Raw genomic sequence first — 23,204 nt, forward strand, 5'->3', positions numbered from 1 at the left:
AAACCACAAGTATATAGGTATATACAGAAAACCAAAAGCCCACTCACTGATATGTGGAAGGGTCATAACCCCGTTGCCTCGAGTGACTGCGCTCGTCCTCAAGATGGGTCTCACCTATATGCGAAACAATTATAAAACCGTTAATTTAAAGCACATAACCAAAACTATGTAATAACTTCTCATACAATTCTCAAATGGGGTGTGTGAATACACCAACATGATCTACTCAACCTCACGAACAACCCCATATTTTTTAAATAATTTTTCGAAGCTCTACGCGCCGGCGAAGGCACGGCCCTACGCGTGGCCACGTGCCAAGCACACTGACGACATCTGTTAACGTCGTCAGGAATATTCCGCTAAACCCTAATGGATTCCGTTAAATCTGATTGACTGCGTTAGAATATTCCGTTCAAATTGACGGAATATTCCGTCATCTTCTCCGGCGAGTCACTGGTCGCCGAAAACCTGGAAAAACTTCAAACCCTTCATTCTCACTCGTTTCTTCACCAATTTCTGTGAAATTTACACCAATGGAAAGCTGGAAATGAGAAGAACAATGCTATACCTGTTTGAAACCTCAAAGATCATAGGATCTCATCGGAAAAATTCAAGAAAAATCGGCCAAACTTGCAACTCACGATCCCAATGTCCAATTCCACACAACGAACCACCCCGAGCTTCCTAAGGACTTCACTAAGCGTCCTCTAAGCTTCAAATTCCCTGAAAGTCAATATTTCACATGTGTATAAACAGTGACCAATTTGGAGATTCTTGGTTCGACGTGAAATCGAAGGATTCCTTACCTGAATTTGGTATGGTTGAACTCATATGATCTTCACGAACACAAAGGTACCATTTTCCACTTCGATCTATGATGTTTGCAAAGGTTTTGGACCCCGTCCGTACACGTGAGAAGGAGAGAGAGAGAGAGAGAGAGAGAGAAAGTGTTCGAGACAGAGAGTGGTACACAAGAGATGATGATGGGGAGGAGGGTGTGTGTGTGGTCCAGATGCAACCAGCCAAACAACAAAACCACCCAAAATGACAAATAACTACCAAGGGCAAAATCATCATTTCACACCTACGGTACGAATAATTTGGGAGGGGCTGTCACAACCTACCCCCCCCCCTTAAGAAAATTTAGTCTCAAAATTCATAACAACTCAAACTAACCACTAGTAACCAAAGAATAAACGAGGATACAAATCTCTCATCCGGTTTTCCGTCTCCTAAGGAGCCTCATCTGCGGAGTGATTCTTCCACAAAACTTTCACTAAACTCACATTCTTGTTCCTCAGAACCTTTTCTTTCCAATCCAGAATAGTTACTGGTTCCTCGTCCTATGTCAAATCCGGGTTAATTTCCAATGGTTGAGGAGGTATCACATGCGACGGATCTGTAACGAAATGACGAAGCATGGACACATGAAAAACATGATGCACTTTAGCCAGCTCAGAAGGCAACTCAAGCCTGTAAGCCACTTCACCAACTCGCTCGGTGATCAAATATGGTCCGATAAACCTGGGACTTAACTTAACTTTCTTTCCGAACTGTACTACACCTCTCCATGGTGAAAGCTTCAAAAACACCCAATCACCAACTTTATACACTCTGTCAGTGGCATGCCGGTCCGCTAAGCTCTTTTGTTGATCTTGGGCCACTTTCAGGTTAAACTTAACTACCTGAACATTTTGAGTAGTCTCATCTACAATCTCAGGGCCCACCAAAACTCTTTCTCCGACCTCTGACCAACATAAGGGTGTACGACAAGATTTACCATACAATGCCTTAAATGGTGACATGTATAAATTCAAATGAAAGCTATTGTTGTAGGCAAATTCCATCAAATCCAACCGCTTGTGCCAAGCATCACCAAACTGCAACACTGAAGATCTCAACATATCCTCCAACGTCTAAATGGTCCTTTCTGATTGTCCGTTTGTCTGAGGATGATATGTCGTACTGTAGAGTAATCTCGTACCCAAAGCTTCCTGAAAAGCCACCCAAAATTTAGAAGTAAATCTTTGGTCACGATCCGAGACAATACTCACTGGAACACAATGGTACTTCACAATCTTCGATATGAATAATTCAGCTAATCAGCCCAAATAATACTTTTCCCTCACTGGAATAAAATGCGCTGACTTAGTAAGCCGATCAACTATTACCCAAACGCTGTCAAAACCATTATGTGTACGCGGAAGCTTGTACACAAAATTCATAGTAATATTTTCCCATTTCCACTTTGGAACAGGAAGTGGTTTCAACAACCCAAACGGCTTCTTCCTTTCAGCTTTAACTTGTTGGCAAATGGCAAACCTACTCACATACTCAGCTATCTATTTTTTCATACGAGTGACGTAGCCATGTGCATAGTGTGGAAGCAAGAGATAAATAATAAAAGTACGAATAAATAAAAACCAAACTACTAAGTAAGCTAGTTAAGGTAACACACTAATGCGAGACTAAGTGTGATAAACATAATCAGAGCACAAAAAGTCTAAGTGCAGTCCAGCAGAACGAATACTAATTACAACACCCAAAGGTGATCCTACATTTGTGATGTTCTGTCAGAACCACCGTCAAGTCCTCGTGAACCACCAAAGCTGCTTTTAACTAGAACCTGGAGGGGTGCAAAATAGAAAGTGAGATTAGGCAAAAACAAAGCTTTTCAAAATCATTTCATTATCAAAAGTTCTAACCCCTCGCCGTAAAACCTGTATAGTTTCTCACAAAATATAATATACACATATATAGAAAACATGTTCAAAAGTATGCCATGTCGAATGCCTCCACATAAACTGTAAGTAACTCAGGTAATGTCAATCAATGCAAGTAACATGTCAGCCGGAGTCACCTAACGTGACCTGTACGGCTGAATCTAGAGCTCAAATCCCCAACTCACTAACTATACCTGCACACGAGTCGGAACCACCTAAAGTGGTTTGTACGATAGGACTGTGTGCAAATAAATACGCTCAACTGCTACGATCACGTGAAGATTGGGCGAATAATCGCAGGTCACCTATGAGTCGGAACCACCTATAGTGGTCTGTACGACAAGACTGTGCACCTAACTTGGATCCAAGATGAGCGTGTGGTGTGGGAGGTGAACATCACGTGAAGGACTATGCCCTACTCTGGGCAGTAGCACTAATACCGGAGGTGCAGGTTATGAGCTCTCTATGCATCTCACATAACCACTAATTCACAATCATAAACCATAAACTTACTTGACACTTACCTGTGCGTCCGCAACACTAAACATACATATATGCAACTACTAATGCATAAATAAATAGGTAAACGCTATGCATGGCATTTAAAACATATAAACATTCCATATCATTTTTTGGGAAAAATCACAAGTATATAGGTATATACGGAAAATCAAAAGCCCACTCACTGATATGTGGAAGGGTCGTAACCCCTTTGCCTCGAGTGACTGCGCTTGTCCTCAGGATGGGTCTTGCCTATATGCGAAACAATTATAAAAATGTCAATTTAAAGCACATAACCAAAACTAGGTAATAACTTCTCATACAATGCTCAAATGGGGTGTGTGAATACACCAACGTGATCTACTCAACCTCACGAACAACCCCATATTTTTAAAATAATTTTTCGAAGCTCCACGTGCCGCTATGCCCGGGCGAGGGCACTGCCCTATGCGCAGCCATGTGCCAGGCACACTAACGACGTCAGTTAACGCCATTAGGAATATTCCGTTAAACCCTAAAGGATTCTGTTAAATCTGACTGACTGCGTCAGAATATTCCGTCCAAACTAATGGAATATCCCGTCATCTTCTTCGGCTAGTCGCCGACCGCCGAAAACCTGGAAAAACTTCAAACCCTTCATTCTCACTTGTTTCTTCACCAAATTCTGTGAAATTTACACCAATAGAAAGTTGGAGATGAGAAGAACAACGTTATACCTGTTTGAAACCTCAAAGATCACAGGATCTCGCCGGAAAAATTCAAGAAAAATCGACCAAACTTGCAACTCACAATCCCATCGTCCAATTCCACACAACGAACCACCCTGAGCTTCCTAAGGACCTCACTAAGCATCCTATAAGCTTCAAATATCCTGAAAGTCAATATTTCACGTGTGCATAGACAGTGACCAATTTGAAGATTCCTGGTTTGACGTGAAATCGAAGGATTCCTTACCTCAATTTGGTATGGTTGAACTCATATGATCCTCACGAACACAAAGGTACCATTTTCCACTTCAATCTGTGATGTTTGCAAAGGTTTTGGACCCCGTCCGTACACGTGAGAATGAGAGAGAGAGAGTGTGTGTGTGTGTGTGTGTGTGTGTGTGTGTGTGTGTTCGAGACAGAGAGTGGTACACGGGAGAGGATGATGGGGATGAAGGTGTGTGTGGGGTCCAGATGCAACCAGCCAAACAACAAAACCAGCCAAAATGACAAATAACTACCAAGGGCAAAATCGTCATTTCACATCTACGGTACGAATAATTCGGGACGGGTTGTCACAATTTATTGATTTAAAATATATTTTTCTTAACGGATCGATTTCAAGTCGGGTCATATTACCCGTTTACTTTAATGAGTGTTACATGACATGATCGGTTAAGCTATCGGGTATAACACAAAAACAACACAAACACCAGAAACACGACACGAATGCGAGGTCTAAAAACAACCAACGAAACTACAAGTTGCATCAAAATTTTGAACATTACTTGTTTAGTCAAACTGACCTTCAAAAGGCCAAAAAAAGGATTGCGAACATCAACTTGTTTTTATCATGTGTGCATTATACCATGGGTTTTTATCACAAATGATTCCTGAAATTGACCATCAGAATCAAGATGGTCCCTAAAATTAAAAATCAATCAATGTAGTTCCTGAAAATAGATGTCGCAAATTAATGTGGTTCTTTTATCACAATTATGTTAAAAATTCAGTTAAGTGCTGATGTGATATATAAATGGGCCCCACAAGATTTACCTATTTTTATCACAGATAGTCCCTAAAATTGACCCACACCATCAAGATGGTCCCTAAAATTGAGCCACACTATCAAGATCGTCCCTAAAATTGAGCCAAACTATCAAGATGGTCTCTAAAATTGAAAATTGATCAATGTAGTCCTTGAAAATAGATGTCGCAAATCAATATGATTTTTCGGAATAATTTTGTAAATTTTTTTGTTATGTGCTAATATGGGGTTTAATAATTAATTAAAATAGTTGTCTAAATACCTTTTTGCACAATGGAATATTTTTTTTCTTATAGTAAGGCCTACGCTGAAGAGAAATCTCTTCCATAAATTCTCAAAGGTAAGAGAGAGTGGAAATAGTTCAACTAACAATAGACTCAACTCGGGTATAACCTCATTATCTCAAGGCAGACCTCGCTATTTTTTGCATCATCAGACCACTAGGGAAGCGCCGAACAAGCTCTCCAAGATTAAGGCTGTGAGAATGTTGATCACCTAAATGTTAACGATGATATCCTAAAAGTCGTTGCCAATTGGTCAAACCGTCACTAAAGGTGATCTCGATCCATGTTCAATTCGGTGAAAGGTGTCGAAGTGTGTAAAGATGGGTATATTGAGATTTTTTTTTAGAGAATAGAGAGTGAATGATGTAGAGAAATGTGGATTCGGCTCAAAGGTGATTGCAGGACTAGGTTTTTGGGTTGACAACTTTTTTATTAACTATTAAATTATTAAGCATATTTGTAAATTTTTAAATTTGATTAGACTTGTATGACTCGTTTATATGTCACCTCAACACATGCAAATTTTTTGACAAAATTCTGACGGAAGGACTACATTGATTTGAGACACTTATGAGACTACATTGATCAATTTTCAATTTTAAGGACCATTTTGATGTCTCAGGTCAATTTTAAGGACCATTTGTAAGAAGAAAAAAAAAAGACTTATGGGGTCCATTTATGTGCCACATCAACACTTAACATAATTTTTAACGAAAATTGATTTGTGACACCTATTTTCAATGACTAAATTGATTGATTTTTAATTTTAGGGATCATCTTGATGGTGAGGGTCAATTTCAGGGACTATTTGTGATGAAAACCCTTATAACATTGATGTTTTGTTAAATTAAATTAGTATTTGTTAACTTTTTTTTTTTTCTTCCCTTTTTTGAAGAAATGATATTATTTACACTAAGGGAGAGGAGGTGAACTTAGCCTCACAATGAGCTAGTAATAATATGGTACAAATTCGTCTTTGGCTATAATTGAACTAAAGACCTCTCATTTAAAAGTGAAGAGGAATACCACTAGACCGTAATACTAAGTGGCTAATATTTGTTATCTTTGTTCTACAGGATGTGCTTGTTCTTATAAATTACAAGGTGAACGATTGATTTTAATGCCATGGCTATTCAATTAATTGTATATGTGAAGGAGTTTTTATCACTTTAGTACTTCTGCTTGTTGTGGCATGTTTCTTACTTTAGATAGTTGCGAACCCCGGCTCTCGATTAAACACCACTCCTACAAGTTGTGATCAGATAGACTTTAGTTAAAGTCGCTAGTTGTTACTAATAGGGTTATAGTTATAGTTGTTATTACTAAGATTTTTTAATCATGAAGAGTGGTTGTGACTCAATGCTTATTAGTCCTTATAAGGGATGACACATGATTACTATGTTATAACTAAAAGGATGTTATGACTGAAAGTTAGAATTTGGTTTAATTTTCTAGTAACAAAGTATGTTGTTGCTAATACATTTTCGTCAGTCAATATGTTTTCTTGTGATTAAATCAATTAGTTACGAGGCTTTCAGTCACAATCCTTTCTCTTTTGAAGCCTCAACAAACCAATTCAAACCATAGTATTCTGGTTACTTAAAAAAATTCCAATATTTTCTTCGGTTAACACAAAATCCCCCTATATTAACCAAACCATGTTTAAGTAAACCTGCATTAAGCTTCCAGCAACCAACCACCTAAAAACTCACTCAATTTTTCTTTGTCCAAACTCAATTTGACATGGATAATCTCTTAATTTTGTCATTAACACCAGAGTGTATAGATATGATTGTTTTCTGCTATTGTAATAAAACGTCATCTGAAATGACGAATTTACAATTAAACTAAAAGCAAAATGTAACATTTGATTGCTCAATCTCCAGCCTACTCATATCCATTATCTTATTCATCATTTTTTTGGGTGTCCCAATCAAATTATTTTGTGTGTATTTGTCTATTGTTTGACAAAAATAAAATTACAAGGCTAGAGAAAAACAGAATGAGAAGAAAATGAGAACGTAAAAATTATATTTATTTAAACACCCAATAATTTTAGTGACAGGTGGGATGACATAATTGGCTGTGAGCAGAGTCTGAGGGCAGACTAGTAACCCTCAAATCAAATCTCAGACCATCCCTGGTTTTCAAATCGGCGCGCTGCCTTTTGCCACCCACTCTCTCCACTCTCAACTCTCCAGAACTCTACTACCATCATCCATCCCAGGCCCCACCACAACCCAGTGCGATCGGACGGTGCCGGAGTCTGCAGAGATGGGCCCACCGAAGAACGCCGCCCGTACGATCTCTCAGGAGGCCTTCGACGAGGTGGTGAAGGAGAACATGGAAGATCTCGGCATGGACCCCACCGAGGCCCTCGAAGACGCCATCCAAACGCTAACTCTCCAGGGCGTCGATCTCTCGGGTACTCTTCTCTCTTACACCCCCAAATCCCCCAATACAATTCGTTTTGTAGAGAAAGTAAGAGCAAACAGAGAGATTGCTGCAATTTCTATTCCCGCATTTTCTCGGAAACCAAACAGAACCCATTTGATGAATGCAGCATTTGTTTCGTTTTGTTATGTAAATTTTAGTTCTTTTGTTTGGCAGGGATCGTGACCTGTGTCCCCGGAGAGGGTAGTGTGAAAGACAATCCTGTGTTACAGTGCTTGGATAGATTGAGCCAGTTGAATTCTAGTCCAAACAGTCAAATTGGCGATGAAGTTGTGGATTTACTTGATAAACTTACCGAGCTCTGTAAAGCCGAAGGTTCTGGGAATGCAGCAATAGCTTCTAGAAATGGAGGGGTTGAAATAGTTTGTTCTATATGTTCTAAGATTGAGATCGGGTGCGAACGCGCTGTTTTTTTGGCGTTGAGGGCATTGGCTTCATTGTTACATGGTATGATGGACAGCCTATCTTGCTTCTTTGGTTTCTCATGAAGTCTTTCTAAGACGTTGCATGAGTTGTGTGTAATTTTCTGGATTTTTGTTGATTTGTAGATTTGCAAAGTAGAGAAGCATTTAGGGCAAGTGGTGGACCAAAGATTTTGGTGGGTATTCTAACTGATGGATTTGAGAATATTGACATAGTGAGTAGTGGTTTTTCTGTCGTTGCTGCGGCTGCAACGAGTAATGAGGTCATAAAGGAGTTATTCATGGAGTTGAAGATTGATGAGCTTATTCTGCGAGTATTGAGTGTAAAAAGGGAAGTCAGCATTGAGAGTTTGTATGATGCTATACGGGTTCTCTTAACACCTGATGATAATCGTGTTTTGGCTTCACAAGTAAGTTGAGGTTTATTGCAAAATTCCAGCAATTTTTTTTTTTTTTTCTTTTTTCTTTTGTCTCAAATGTAGAACTGTAATAAACATAAATGAATTGAGCGATAGTTCATGATTAGATATCCAGAAGCTTCTTTATGGAACCTTTTCATTCAAGTGTTTATAACATGTTCCTTGATGAATACTGCCGTGAATGCAAAATTCAGGTTTATGGTTATGCGCGGAACTTTGCTAAAATTGGAATTGCTGGAGCTCTGGTTGAATCAGTACGTGCGGGGCTTAGCTCATCTAGTCTTGTTTCAGCAAGCATTGCTTTAAAGGCTATCGCTGTCAATGTAAGACTTTTGTAATCTGATGTGATACAAATTAAGAGTTGATGTTTTAATAATGACTGTTTGGCCTTCATAGTTTTAATGTTCAGTCAGTATGAAACATTCTGACTTGTGTGTTAGACTTTGTTATAAGATCAGTTAATTGATTCATTATTTTCATCCTATATATCCTTTTTGTTCTTTGATCGGTATGACTTATGACTGGAAAATGTGTCTGAATGATATGGAAATTTACTAACAACTAATGTAGTATTTTGTACGCTGAATATTTTCTTGTTCTAATTCTGTTATTTATTGGTCTTCAATTTTCCACAGGATGAAATATGTACATCCATTGCCGAAAATGGTGGAATTGATGCGGTTCTCTTATGTATTGATGACAGTAGTGAACAAGGCAACAAAACTGTTGCTAAAGTTTGCTGTTCTTTGCTCTGCAAGGTCTAAATCACACTTATCATTTGCATGTGAATTGGCTTACTATTTAGCTTTTGAATCCAAAATTGAATGGTTTAAATTTCAACTCTATCTTCTATGGTTTTATATAGAACTCTTGGACCACAATTCGTGTGAGTAAATACATTCGTTATCATTTACTCGTGCTACTTAGAAAATTATTGGTGTTACTTTCTGGTGAAGCATTTTAGTGCCTCTTATGCATTATTGTATTTTAGTTGGCAGGAAGTGACACAAATAAGAATGCCATTGTTGAGAAGAAGGGTATGGATAGGCTAATGAAACTGTCATCTAGATTTTTTGATGACCCTTCTATCCTTCAAGAGGTAAGGAACCACAATTCTTTCACATTGAATTTGCGTACTTTTGAACACATTATGGGGCTGAGGTTTCCGTTCAAGGGAAATTCTCAGTTTATGTGCTAGTATCGCTAGATGTTAGCTGTATTTTTCTGAATGCTTCAACTCTTGCATTCTGTATTCATCTGAATCTTTCAACTGTTGCATTTTAGGTTTCCATAGTGTCATTGTAAGTTGATTGGATGACTTTAATGATATGGCAGAGTTAACATTTTCGTTAGCAAGAAAATGTTGTGTCTTTGTTTGAATTTTAATATGGAAGAATGCTGAACAAAATATTTTCAGCGATGAGATCCTTGTGAAAGCATAACGTTGAAATGATTTCCCAAACCACTAATTCTAACTGTGATTTGCAGTTGATACAAACATTTGTTCTTTTGCTCAATCTTCGCATTGATTCTTTCTGTTATGGTTCAGATTATGGCTGTTATTTCTGTACTCTCCTTAAGGTCCCCAGACAATGCAGCCATTGCCATTGAAGCTGGGGCTGGAGAACTTGCCCTCCAAGCTATGCAGAAGTTCCCTGCGGCACAGCAAATGCAGAGGAACTCCTGTCTCATGATTCGGAATCTTGTCTCAAGAAACGCAGCCAACAGGCAAGTCTTTTTGTTATAAATGCATCTCACTCCCCGTTACACTTTCTCTTCCCGTCTTTTCGTTTTCAGTGTCATATCTATTTTCTCATATCATGCATGGCATTGTTTTTTGCTGTGGTTTTTCCATAATACCCAACTCTTGTGATATCAATTTTTTCACTTCACAGAACTATTCTGCTCAATAGCGGTATCGAGAAACACATAAGGATGGCCAAGCAAAACCATGTAAGTTGTAAGGAAGCCGCTACCGATGCATTGAGGGATCTGGGACTTGACGACTACAACATGTAAACCTTCAAAGTGCATATACTCCTGTTTCTTGAACCACAATTTTGCATGCTTAGATTATCTTCCCTGTTTGCTTTAGCATTTGCATGAGCGCTACTTTAATGTATCTTTTGTGACAGTATGTTGTTACAGCCTTTTAATTGGCCCTGTTGCTGAAGATGGTACAACAGACAGGAATCTTTATTTTTCCTGAAATTCCTTTTTACCTTTTCATGTTTTAGTTTATGCTCATAGGCTTGTGATTAAAGTAATGAACTATCAACCAATAATTATACGTACACACTACATAGGCTTGCCAATTTTTGACACGACCCATTATCCCGACACGAAATTAACAGGTTTTTGGGTCGATAGATAATGAATCGAGTCATTAAAGGTTAATCCGATATGCACTTGTTAAGATAATGGGTTGTTCTAGCTATATACATGGGTAATTCGTTATACGATAAGAAAAATATTAATTTAATAATTTTATACTACTAAAAAAAATACTATAATTAACAAAAGTAGGATTTCATTCCAAACCGAATTGAAAGTTAAAATATAAATATATAGATATATTTAAATTAGGAAATTGTTATTAGCACTCCAAAAATCTCATTCTACATTCCAAACTTTGTATATTGGGAAAGAAAATACACTTGTGAGGAGTGTAAAATGAGATTTTTGGAGTGTCAATAACATTTTCCTTAAATTAAATTTAAAAAATTGATAACCGTTGGATCGGTTGAGATCTAATCTCGGTCATCCAATGTTTTTCTTAGCCATAATTAGATTCTTTCTCTCATTCTCTAATGTTTGAATTGAAGTAGCTGCGCTCTCTCTCTCTCGATCTGAACTCTCAAATCTCAGTCTTGAATCTCAACTCTGGCACACCACAACCCCACAACCACCCTCTTTAGTCTCCTTCCACCGCACCATTGTTACCACATATGACCCAGTAACCCACCACCAGTCAATTTGCTACTTTTGTCTTCGATTCTCTTTGGATCGAGCAAATCTTGTTAAGATATTTTGTAGTAATATTTATGTGGCAATGTGATAATAATTTTTCTCAATAGGTCATAACAGGTTGGTCATTTTATTTTTTGGGTAAAATGACCTGACCCATTAAGAACCCGTTAAGATAATGAGTGTGACACAACATGACCCGTTAAGATAACAGATGTTACACGAAAACGACACGAACACGAACACACACATATATATCTAAAATAAATCATCATAAATAATTTACAGTCCAACATAGTTTTGTTTTGTTTTTTGGGAAACTATAGTCCAACAAAGTTACAAAAGCAATAAGAATTCTACACTTATCGAAATCTCTCTCATCATATCGTTACGCACTTGGGGGAGCGCTTTTTCCATGAAGGGGTGAGCATGGGGCACTTGGTGCGAAGGATAACACCCATGTCGTGAGTCAATAAGCTGTTGAAAATTTGGCTCGCTTACTGATGGAGTGGGCTGTAATCTATCATGTTCCGGTTTTACAATAAGTATGTGATCTGGTTGGAGGCGCTTCTACAGGTCATTCGCACTTTGGTCTTCTTTCCGGTTGGGAGTTCTCATCTCCCTCCGTGTACATTACTGCAGAATCGGCATCGGTCTACGCAGCGTCAACAGCGTAAGTTGGGGTTGGCATAGGCTCGTGTTGTCCCTAGTTGTGAAGACACTTAGCAGATTGGAGCATCCGCCCCGATGCATCAGAATGTACTGGGCATTTCTGTTGCCGGGTCATTCTGACCAGAAGCTAAGCTAGAGTGTTGGCCACCAGTGATGAACTGCGATGACATTTGTAAGAACCAAAATACCACCTCCCTAGAGTGATAACAGTGCACGCTCACTATGCAAGACTAGACCCGGCGGGAAGAGAAAGCCAAGTACTGCCCCATGGGGAATGATCTATCAGGTGGTTCCCAGTGTGAACAAAAGTAATCAATCCCGTATCCGTGGTCAAAGCGCTCCTGGCGACTTTGGAGTACGGACTCAGCCAGCTGTCTTTACTCAGGTGCTAGATTGTTTATCAATGTATGGTGAGATACCTTCTATATATTAAAAATAAAAGCTAATACACCGTTGACGATGAACAGAAAATCTAGTTTGGTCTAAACCATACTTGAGAAAAGAACGAGGAAGTTAGATGGTGCTGGTTTCAAGAATTTTTTTTTTGTATATATCTTGTAGTTTTTACAAAAATGATCTCTGAAATTGACCCACACCATCAAAATGGTCCCTTAAATTGAAATTTGATCAATGTAGTCCTTGAAAATAAGTGTCACTAATAAATGTGGTCATTCTATCACAATTCTATAAAAAATTATGTTATGTGCTGATGTGACACATAAATGGGTCTCACAAGTCATTTTTATCACAAATGGTCCTTGAAATTGGCCTACACTATCAAGATAGCCTTTGAGATTGAAAATTGATCAATGTAGCCCCTGAAAATAGGTGTTGCAAATCAATGTAGTTCTAGAATAGGCGTCTCAAATCAATGTGGTACTTTCGTCACAATTCTTTTAAAATTTTTGTTATGTGTTGATGTGACACGTAAATGGGTCCCACAAGGCTAATTAACTTAAAAATAAATTAGAAATAGGTTTAATAATTTAATAATTAAAAAAGCTTTCAACCAAAAAATCAGTCTTGCAATAACCTCAGTTTCCAACCCACACTTGTCTACCTCCATCTATGGTAACCTTCACCGTCTCTTTTTTGAAAAAAAAAAAAAAAATTATCACGACACCCATCTTTACACCCTTCGACACCATTCACCGAATTGGGCTAGGATGGAGACCACCTTTGGTGACGGCTTGGCTTAGAATGATTTCTATGACATCACCATTAATATTCGGACGATCAACAACCTCATAACCTTAATCTTGGAGAGTTTGTTGGACGCTCTCCCAGTGACCTTGGTGATGCACGGAACGGTGAGCTCTGCCTTGAGATAACCCCCTTGTGCAAAAAGGTATTTTGACAATTAAAAATTATTAAACCCACATCAACACATGACAACATTTTTGATAGAATTGTTATGGAAGGACCACTTTGATTTGTCACACCTATTTTCAGGGACATTGATCGATTTTCAATTTCAATGATCATCTTGATGATGTGGGTCAATTTTGAGGATCATTTGTGATAAAAAAAATTTGTAAATCTTGTTGGACCCATTTATATGCCACATCAACATATAATATAAATTTAGACAAAGTTATGGTAGAATGACCATATTGATTTGTGACACCTATTTTCACGGACTACATTGATCGATTTTTAATTTCAGAAACTATTTTAATGGTGTGCATGAGTCAATTTTAAGAACTATCTGTGATAAAAAACCATAGATTTTGTTGTGACCTTCAAATTTCCACACAACTAGATATGGTGGACACAGAAGATCAGCACAAAGAGCAGTAGATGTCATATATTGTGTACGTCCTACATTCTAAAATGGTGTTGGTGTGGACAGTAGTGGACTGGTGGTGGCTGGTTGGCATGGAAGCTGGGACAAAAGGTACTCGCATCACATGGAATTTTCATAAACCAACACACACACAGCAACAAGAGTCACCCATCCATCAACCTCTTTAGGCCACCATGTGATGATGTCGTCGGATAAATATATGAAGGTGGAATTTCCATATGTCCAATTTTGTACGATTTTCCTCTATTATTTGCTTTTTGTTTCTGCAAAAGGAAATTATACGTACATATATAACATATCAGCATCAGTCATTACCATATACAGAAGAACCAAGGTTTGCTTGCTGATTCTTTAGCCTCTATATATATGTTGAAGAGCTCAGCTGGCCAGAGGTCTAGGTGTCTCGGTCTCCGACTTATCATTGGCAATAATCAGGGCTATCAGGGCATATAAACGAATGTGCATCATATGACTCACCATATATAGTCCAATCCAACCAAATAAGTTACAAATACAAGTAAACATTTCTGTATTTCGACCTAAACAAAAAGTAAATATATTTATGACTGTTGTAATATTGTCTCAAAGAGCAAAGAACGTAATCACGAGCGTTTACATATTTTTTTTTTTTAAACTTTCATACTTGTAAATTAATTATTATAATGATTATTATTTTTTTATTTGCTTTGGTACTTTGTAAGAAAATATAAATATTCATAATAATTAATTTACAAGTGTGAAAAATGTTAAACAAATATGCAAATGCCCGTGATCTCCTCCACGCTTTGATGATGGGCACATCGTCATTTGGATTTTTAAAACCCTCCAAACCTTCATGAGTAGTGTTTTTTGTTGAGTGTAAAATTAATAAAAATTCATAATAATTAATGTATCCGGTGTGAAAAATGTAAAAAATATATACAAACGCTTGTAGTGACAAGCTCTACAACTTTGTGAAGGGGGTCAACTTCTAAATCGACGCCAAAATCCACAAACCCTAGATTTATTTTTAACCGTCAATTGTCATTTATATTTACACTCCATTCTTCTCACTGGGTTTCGTTTTTCAGATTTTCTTTTCTAAAAACGTGATCTTTTAGCGATGCATAAAGATGAATGGTTCAGACCTTTGATATCACGTTCAGATTTTTACAGTTAGTGAAAGTATTGCTTGGAGTTTATAAAGTCTCTAGAAAGTGTTTAATATCGACTCATATTTCAGTTGATCATAAATATCAGATGATATCAAAGATTCGACCTGTTTATTATTATGCATGCATCCACTAAAAGATCATATTTTCAAAAAAGAAAATTTGAAGAAGAAAATCCGATGAGAAGAATGAAGTGTAAACAACAATGACAACCAATGGTTAAATACATATCTAACGTTTATAGATTATGGTGTTGAATTCCGGAGATGATTCTTTTCATGAAAGTTGTAAGGTTTGTCATTACGAGCATATGTATTTTATTTATTTATTTTTTTACATTTTCGCACCTGTACATTAATTATTATGAATTTTTCACTCAAACAAAAAACATTATTTGTGAGGGTTTCGTGGGTTTCAAAAATCCATACAACAATGTAACTATATTCCAAGTGTAAAGTATACAATCATGAGTGTTTGTATATTTTTTTTCACATTTTGTCACACTTGTATATTAATTTTATGAATTTTTTATTTATTAATGTAGAGAATTCGATGATGAGCGTTTACCTTTTTTTCATATCTTTAACACTTGTAAATTAATAACAAGAAAAACAAATTACATTAAAATTTATAATAATTAATTTACAAGTTTGAAAAACATAAAACAAATATGCAAATGCTCGTGATCACATCCACTACACTTTGACAATGAGTTGATCACCGTTTAGATTTTAAGTCCCTTTGTGAACAATGTTTTTTAGGTGGTGTTGAAATTGTGTGATAATTCATAATAATTAATTTACAAGAGCAAAAAAATGTGAACAAATTATGGTGATAGTCGTGATTGCATCCTTCACACTATGACGATGGCTACATCGTCGTTGGAATTTTTATGGTTTAGGTTTAGGATTTAGGGCCTGTTTGGGATTGAGGTGCTTAAAAAAAAAGCTACTATGAAAAAAAGCTATGAAAATTTTTGGTGTTTGGTAAACTTTGAAAATCAGCTTTTTTTCAAAGTTGAGGGTGAAAAAAAGCCCAAAACCAAGAGATGACAAGAAGCTGCAATTTGCAGCTTCCAAAAGCAGCTTATTTTCACCCACACACGGGTGAACAGTGTCCAGGTTTAATGAAATATACCATAACCCAAAACTGCCCTCGGCTTTTCCCTTCACCGACGCTCTCGCCTTTCTCCAAAACGCTCTCGCCTTCCCTTCACCAAAACGCTCTCGCTCTTCACCTCAGAGCTCTCTCGCATAACCCGAACCTCAGGCTCTCTCTCGTTCTCTCGTTCTCTCGTTCCGTCGTTCCAAAAACTACCGATCTCGTTCTCCAGGTTTCTCCAGGTAAGCTTCTCATTTATTTGTTTGGATTTTTCAAATTAGGGATGGGGAGATTAGGGAAAGAGGGGTGGGAAGAGCAAAGGGATGAGGGTATGGGTGTCGGGAAAAACAATTGGGGATGGAGGGTGGGGAAAAATTAATTGGGGAAGGGTGATATGGTTTGTGGAAAAAATTAATTGGGAAAAAATTAATTGGGGAAAAAATTAGGGTTTGTGGAGGAAACAAAAAAGGTCTGCTTCTGATTCTGATTTGGGTATATGTCAGGGCTAATTTGCTTTAAAGAAGGTCTGCTTCTGATTTGCTTTGAAGAAGGGCTAATTTGCTTTGAAGAAGGTCTGCTTCAGAGGGTTTATATTCTCCAAAATTCTGGTTTGTTTTCTTTGTTTCCTAATTGCTTTATATTATGGTTAAGGTTGTTTAAGGAAAATATTGAGTTGGGCAATTCCAACATCTTGTCCTAGTTTATTTTGTCAAGGGCGTGAGTTTTTTGGCTGAGGACATATGAGAGAAGGAGAGGTAGAGTGACGGCTGTGTTTTGGGTGGTTGGGTTCGGAAGAAACTGGAGGACCCTTTGACAAATTTAGGGGAGAGGGGGTGGACATTTTGTAACATAAAGTTCTCTACTGGGATATTATGGGGGATTGGAATATTTGTTTGTGTCAAAACAGAAAAAGGTTAGGATGGACTTGTTTGGAGACAATATGATCAGTTTGAATGAACTCTCATGTAGCTTTATTAAGATGGTCATTTTATTTTTATAATTTGAGAGTGAAATATTTCTGGTCCTGTTTTCTTTTGATAGTTTAGGAAAAATATGTTTTGACCCTTTTCCTCTTTGTATAGCTGTATTATGTGGTGCTTGTGAGGGAAAGGAATGCTAGAAGTTTAGAACCTTTGAGGATACTTTGCAGCAGTTTTTGGCCATTTTTGTTTTGTCTGTTTTTCAAATGGATGTCAGTACATACTTTAGAGTTGTACAGTATAAGTGCATAGACTCGTGTATAGATTTTAGATCTTACTTTGCCCCCTCTTCACCTTCTCCCTTCTTCCTTCTTAATGCGCACCTCTTTCCTATACCTTTCTTTCTCTGACCTGTTCGTCCATTTAGCCAATTACTGGATAAATTAAAAGTAGCAACTTATCTTGTTTCCTAGTCTTAAAGAGGTTTAATTAATCTCTGCCAAGTGATTGAAAAAGTCTCACATCAGAATGACAAGCTCTCCTCTCTTTTTTTTTGGGTCATGCTATTGGTTCATTGTCCAAGTTATTTTGTGTGCATTACTGCATTCTCATTTTTTTTTTTCATTAGTTGTATTTCCAAAAGGCTCTGTGACTCTATCTATTCTTTAACTCAGATGTAAATTCTGCAGCATCGATAGACTGCTAGGGGCAAATTGAATTGGTTTATTTGATTAATCAAGCTAGTACACTGGCTGCTTGGCAAATTGAGAGAGAAGTTTGATTACTTCTGTATTCGTTTTTTTTAAGACATGTGTTAATTATTTGTGATATTTGATTTGTTTCTGTCCATTGTTCCATGATTGCTTGGTTTCTGGTTTTTCTCAGTGTGTTCTTATGCTGTCTGCATTATCTTTTTTGTGGTACAGTCTAAATTCTGAGTAGAGTTTCCTACTTTCAGTAGTTTGTGCACTCCTGAAAGCCGTCTTTTGGTGCAATCAGATTTTAATAAACAAAGTGAACAACATAATGCTAATTGAAAAAAAAAAAACATGAAAACAAGAAAGAAAGGAACGGATGCATAAAGAAAATGTTATGCTATAGGATGCATAAAGCTTGTTTCTTTGTATGGTTATTTTAGTTTTGGGCTATTTGTCGCAAACAATCTGAAGCAGAGGCACCTTGTTACTAATTACCGTAGTTTTATGGTATCGGATCCATCCTTCGGTTAAAGTTACTGCTCAGCCTTGAAAGGTGTAAATTGATTAGAAATTTTATTGAGACTTGTGTTCTGCTCTTTTGTCGCAGATGGACGGCAATCACCTAACTAGCACACCACGGAATCCTGTTTGTTCCCGTTGGGTATACTTTTGGAGCTGGCATGTTTAAGATGGACTCTGTAAGAGGGGGTTCTCCGTATGGCGCTGGTGTCTTTGCTGGTGACGGCACAAGAGGCGCAAGTGAAACTGAGTTGGCTCTTGCAGAGCATCAGGGGAAGTATATGGCATCAGTAGTCAAGAAACTTGCCGCTTGATAGTGATTTCCGGATTTTAGCATATTTCTTTGCCATCATTTTCCTGTTCTGTTTGTCGATCTAAATGTATTCCTTCTACGATCGTTCTTGGCATTCTCTTGTTACCTATATTGATGTCAGTTCTTTCTTATGGCTTCACTTCGAGTTGTTATATATGTTCAAAAAGATGTAAAGGTTTTTAATTTGTTCTTTCCCTGATTGTTGTTCAATAATTTGTGAATTTGTGGGGTGTATCATATTGTATACTTTCGGTTTGAAAACATGTAATTCAATTAGCACTTGACATATCAATAAAATTCGCACATTTATTACGATTGGGGTTGATGAATACTGGTTGATACAAGGGTTGATAAAATTCGCACTTGACATACTGGTTGATACGGATGGGAAGGCACTGCACATGATAATCTAATTAGACTACTTTCAAGTACATTAACAATATTGTACTAATGAATCCTAGCTATTCACTCTAAAATATTTCTATTAAAGTAGTTTGTCATACTAATTAATATTTAAGATAAAGTTTATAAATATTTTTCTTTTAAAAATAAAATATATTTAGTAATTCACTTTTATTTGTTAAGAAAATTAAATTAATAGCACATCTAGTAATATACCCTTTTTGGTCATTTCACACAGTCACAGCTGTTTTACAAAAAAGTTTACCAAACACTATGATACTGCTTTTTTTTTCCAAAAGCACTTTTACAAAAAAGTTTACCAAACACTTTGCTGGCTTTATTTCACAGCCGCTTATTCTCACAGCACAGCCGCTTATTCTCACAGCAGCTTTTTTTCAAAGCACAGCAATACCAAACCAAGCCTTAGGGTTAGGGTTTAGTGTTTCGGGTATTGAGACACTAATTTAGTGACAACGTGTAGATACTAATTTAGTAGGACGTTTTGCATTTGTTTTTAACTGGTTGAGTTCGAATCGGGTCATATTACCTGTTCACTTTAACGGGGTTGACACGAACATGATCTACTAAGATATGACACAGATGCAACAAACACAACACGGTTGTCAAATCTAAGAATATGGATGACCAACATAGTGAAGAAGGTGAATAAAATAGTAAGAAGTGTAAAAACAATATATATATAATCTAATAATATCACAACTTTCTTCAAAGTTATTGTCCCTCATTTCCTACCCTACTCTGACATAGAAAATAAACAAAGAGATCTATCATCTAGCTCCACTTCAATCTCTAGTAAAGATTATCTCTCATTTGTATACCACTGTAACATTTTTTGTTTATCAATCACAACAGAAGATCAAAACTTGTTTGTTTAATTCATTATTTCTCTTTGTTAACATAGGGTCCTTTTTGGTCCCTAAAATAGTACATGCTTGAAGGAAGATAAAAGCCCAAAGGAGAAAGGAAGACAAAGGCTCAAATGAGAAAGAAAGACACAGGCCCAAAGGAGAGAAGACCAAGGCCCAACAGAACTGGGAAGGACAATCCCGAGCGTTATGGACGGCCACTTAACGATCTAGTTTGCTTGCTAGTAGTAAACTCGAGCATTTCCCCATAAAGTACTTCTTGACTGCTGAAAGTAAGTTGGCATTACTAACAACTTTTGAGCACGAAGTTCTAGGGGCAGGCCTACGTGGGTGGCAACCCCCAGGTCATGTGGTGGCCATTAGTGAGAGCAAAAGCTTATGAAGGGACATAAAGACTGACAGATCAAACCCTCGGGCTTGGGTTTCCACCAACCCTAGGGCCAAGAAAGGTGCTTAGTACGTGTTAACCAAAGAAAATATGCAAGTGGATATGAACGAGTGTCACTTTGTCACCACGTGTTGACTAAAAAATGGAAGGGCATCTAGTAGGTCATGCCAACGTGCTTGGTTCATCAAATGCAAATGCAGTGGAAAACTCGATTCTAGACTCTTGAGGCTCAATGAGAGCCTATATAAGAAGGACAAATATTCCTTATAACGGGTCTAAATAAAAAGAGAGACTAGATTATATTGAGCGCCTAGTGTAACCTTTATTCAATATATCTTAGCACCACAATTGACATAGCCCAGTATTAAGGGTAAACCACTTAAGTCCCGTTGTTAAGTTCTTATTATTTCAATCCCGAGCCCATCTTGGGCTGACCACATTGGTCTTTGTTAACCTCCTAAATTTGAGCATTAACACTCCTTTACTTTTGACAGAAAAGACCAAAACTGACATAAACCCCAAATCCTAGTTGTGCTATATGATTAAAAAAATGTTAATTATTTTAAGAGTATTCTGATAAACATATTGTCACATCCCGGCCCGGGCGGGACCATTTCCCGGGCCCGACTCCACCGTAACACGATATTGTCCGCTTTGGGTCACTAGCACACCCTCACGGTTTTGTTTTTGGGAACTCACACGAGAACTTCCCAGTGGGTCACCCATCATGGGAGTGCTCTCATGCGCTACTCGCTTAACTTCGGAGTTCCAACGGAACCCGAAGCCAGTGAGCTCCCAAAAGGCCTTGTGCTAGGTAGAGATGAAAATATACATATAAGGACCACTCCCTTGGGCGATGTGGGATGTCACACATATGTTATTAATTTTTACTTGCATTAAAAACTGAAAATTCGTTGGTAACTACTTTCAATTTTTAATTTTAAAAAAAAGGAGAATTAAAAACTAAAAAATAAAAAGTGAAAACTACTTTTTTTAGTATATAAAATTTGGCTATGAGTTTTCAACACTGTTCTAGGTATCGCTAGGCGGCTAGCCACTGTCCCGATTAATGATTAAGTATTTGAAATTTGAGAAAGGGTGCCTAGATCTGCTGAGGTGCCCGTCTAGACTACCTAGGCATCTGCCCAGACTCGCCTTGGTTGCAACTCACTTAGATAGAAAATAGATAACTTCCATTTTTCGTTTTATTTTTTTTCAATAAATTGTAAGAGACTTGTTAAATACTAAATGAACACACATTATATGCTTGCTCCCCATGTTTTCATTGTTCCAATACTTCCTAATATATATGTCATTCTATTTTGTAGTTTATGATGAATTTATATATATTTTTAAGTATAAACAAACACTTATTTACACGAAATACAATAAATTTACTTAAATCCATCTAGCCCGCCTAGGTGCTAGGCCCCAACTTGCCGCCCGACTAGTGCCTCATGTCTTTTAGAAACTTGGTTTTCAGTTTTTATTTTTTATACTAAAAACTAAAAGTGTTTACTAAATGGATTTTCAATTTTTTAGTTTTTTAGCTTTCAAAAATATGAAATCTAAAAATGCAAGGGGTATTGAAATGAACCCTTAATATAAAGTCATGGACCACATCACAAGAAGCCAAGAATAAGGATGAGAGCATGATATTATCTCTAAATGAAATGTCAAATTTTAAACTTAAATATTAAATTTGAAGGCTTACGTTGCATTTAGATTTTTGATTTTCTTTATTTTGTTCTCCACCTGATATGTCAAATTTAAACTATTAATTATTACATTATTTATTTTTCATAATTGTAATAAGTATTTTTAAAGCAAGAAATATTAATAAAAATGACAAAAAGCATTTAATAATTACCAAAAATAGACTTTAAGTTGCTGCCAAATTTGGTATTGGTATTTAATAATCCACATCGTGCCACATAGGAATTGATATTTCAATTAGAAAATATTAATATTGTCTTCTTTTTTTTTTAAACCGTTATTGCTGATGTAAACCTTTTTACTCTTTTGAAGATGCTGTGAGAGGTCTTAGATTTAATTCTCGCCAAAAGGTATTTAATAATCCACATCGTGCCACATAGGAATTGATATTTCAATTGGAAAATATTAATATTGTCTTTTTTTTTTAACCGTTATTGCTGATGTAAACTTTTTTACTCTTTTGAAGATGCTGTGAGAGGTCTTATATTCAATTCTCGCCAAAAGCGAATTCGAACCAAATTATTATGGCTAGCTCAATTTGAAGTTTAGCCCCACTCCTAGTCCTTCTTCTTCTTCTTCTTTTTATTTTTCTTTTATTTTTTATTTTTTATAATTGTTTTTTTCCAAACGATAGATTTGTTAGATTAGATGTTATATTAAGAAGCCGACAGGGTTCCAACACATGCCGTATTGCAAGGGAACACTCCTCTTCCACCATTGTGGTAGGGGGCTACTTGCCACTCCTCATCATTTAGTATAGATGATATCAAATGTATTAAAAAAAATAATGAAAGATATCCAAATATAGAATGATCAACCAAAGCTCAAACTATTTAAAACGTATCCATAATTCAGATTTATAAATTTTTCTATTTTTCACCACTATTCCATTATCTTCATATTCATAACCATGGTGGGGAAAAAAATAATATTAAAACTATATAATTTTTTAATAAAAGGGATATTTTTATTCTAAATGACTTTAAGGGGTGGGAGAAGGTTTAAAACCGGAACACAATAGATTTAGAGAGCTGATAGACCTATCCCATTGTCTTATTTTCCCACCCACGTTATATTTACACCCACTATAAAAAGTTAAAAAATTAAA

General features: G+C 36.8%; 1 protein-coding gene across 1 annotated transcript; it reads left to right on the forward strand.

Moving 5' to 3' along the window:
* The first annotated feature begins 7,368 nt into the window (after positions 1-7,368).
* LOC125470053 (armadillo repeat-containing protein 6-like) lies at positions 7,369-10,776 on the forward strand. The gene is made up of 8 exons (XM_048568468.1): positions 7,369-7,685; positions 7,871-8,161; positions 8,263-8,546; positions 8,750-8,878; positions 9,191-9,313; positions 9,547-9,654; positions 10,105-10,283; positions 10,451-10,776. The coding sequence occupies exons 1-8, from the start codon at positions 7,535-7,537 to the stop codon at positions 10,572-10,574; spliced, it is 1,389 nt and encodes a 462-aa protein (XP_048424425.1). The 5' UTR covers positions 7,369-7,534; the 3' UTR covers positions 10,575-10,776.
* Positions 10,777-23,204: the final 12,428 nt, after the last annotated feature.

This window comes from the organism of the source record quoted next, unplaced genomic scaffold (genome assembly GCF_019419815.1).
Source record: "Pyrus x bretschneideri cultivar Hongxiangsu unplaced genomic scaffold, Pyrus_bretschneideri_v1 Contig10, whole genome shotgun sequence".
In the NCBI taxonomy this organism is placed as follows: domain Eukaryota; kingdom Viridiplantae; phylum Streptophyta; class Magnoliopsida; order Rosales; family Rosaceae; genus Pyrus; species Pyrus x bretschneideri.

Bases quoted from the DNA above. Each gene is read 5' to 3' on its own strand.
- LOC125470053 (XM_048568468.1), top strand. From the start codon at position 7,535: ATGGGCCCACCGAAGAACGCCGCCCGTACGATCTCTCAGGAGGCCTTC. The intron at 8,547-8,749 runs GTAAGTTGAGGT...TGCAAAATTCAG, and splicing joins ATCGTGTTTTGGCTTCACAA to GTTTATGGTTATGCGCGGAA. The intron at 8,879-9,190 runs GTAAGACTTTTG...AATTTTCCACAG, and splicing joins TAAAGGCTATCGCTGTCAAT to GATGAAATATGTACATCCAT.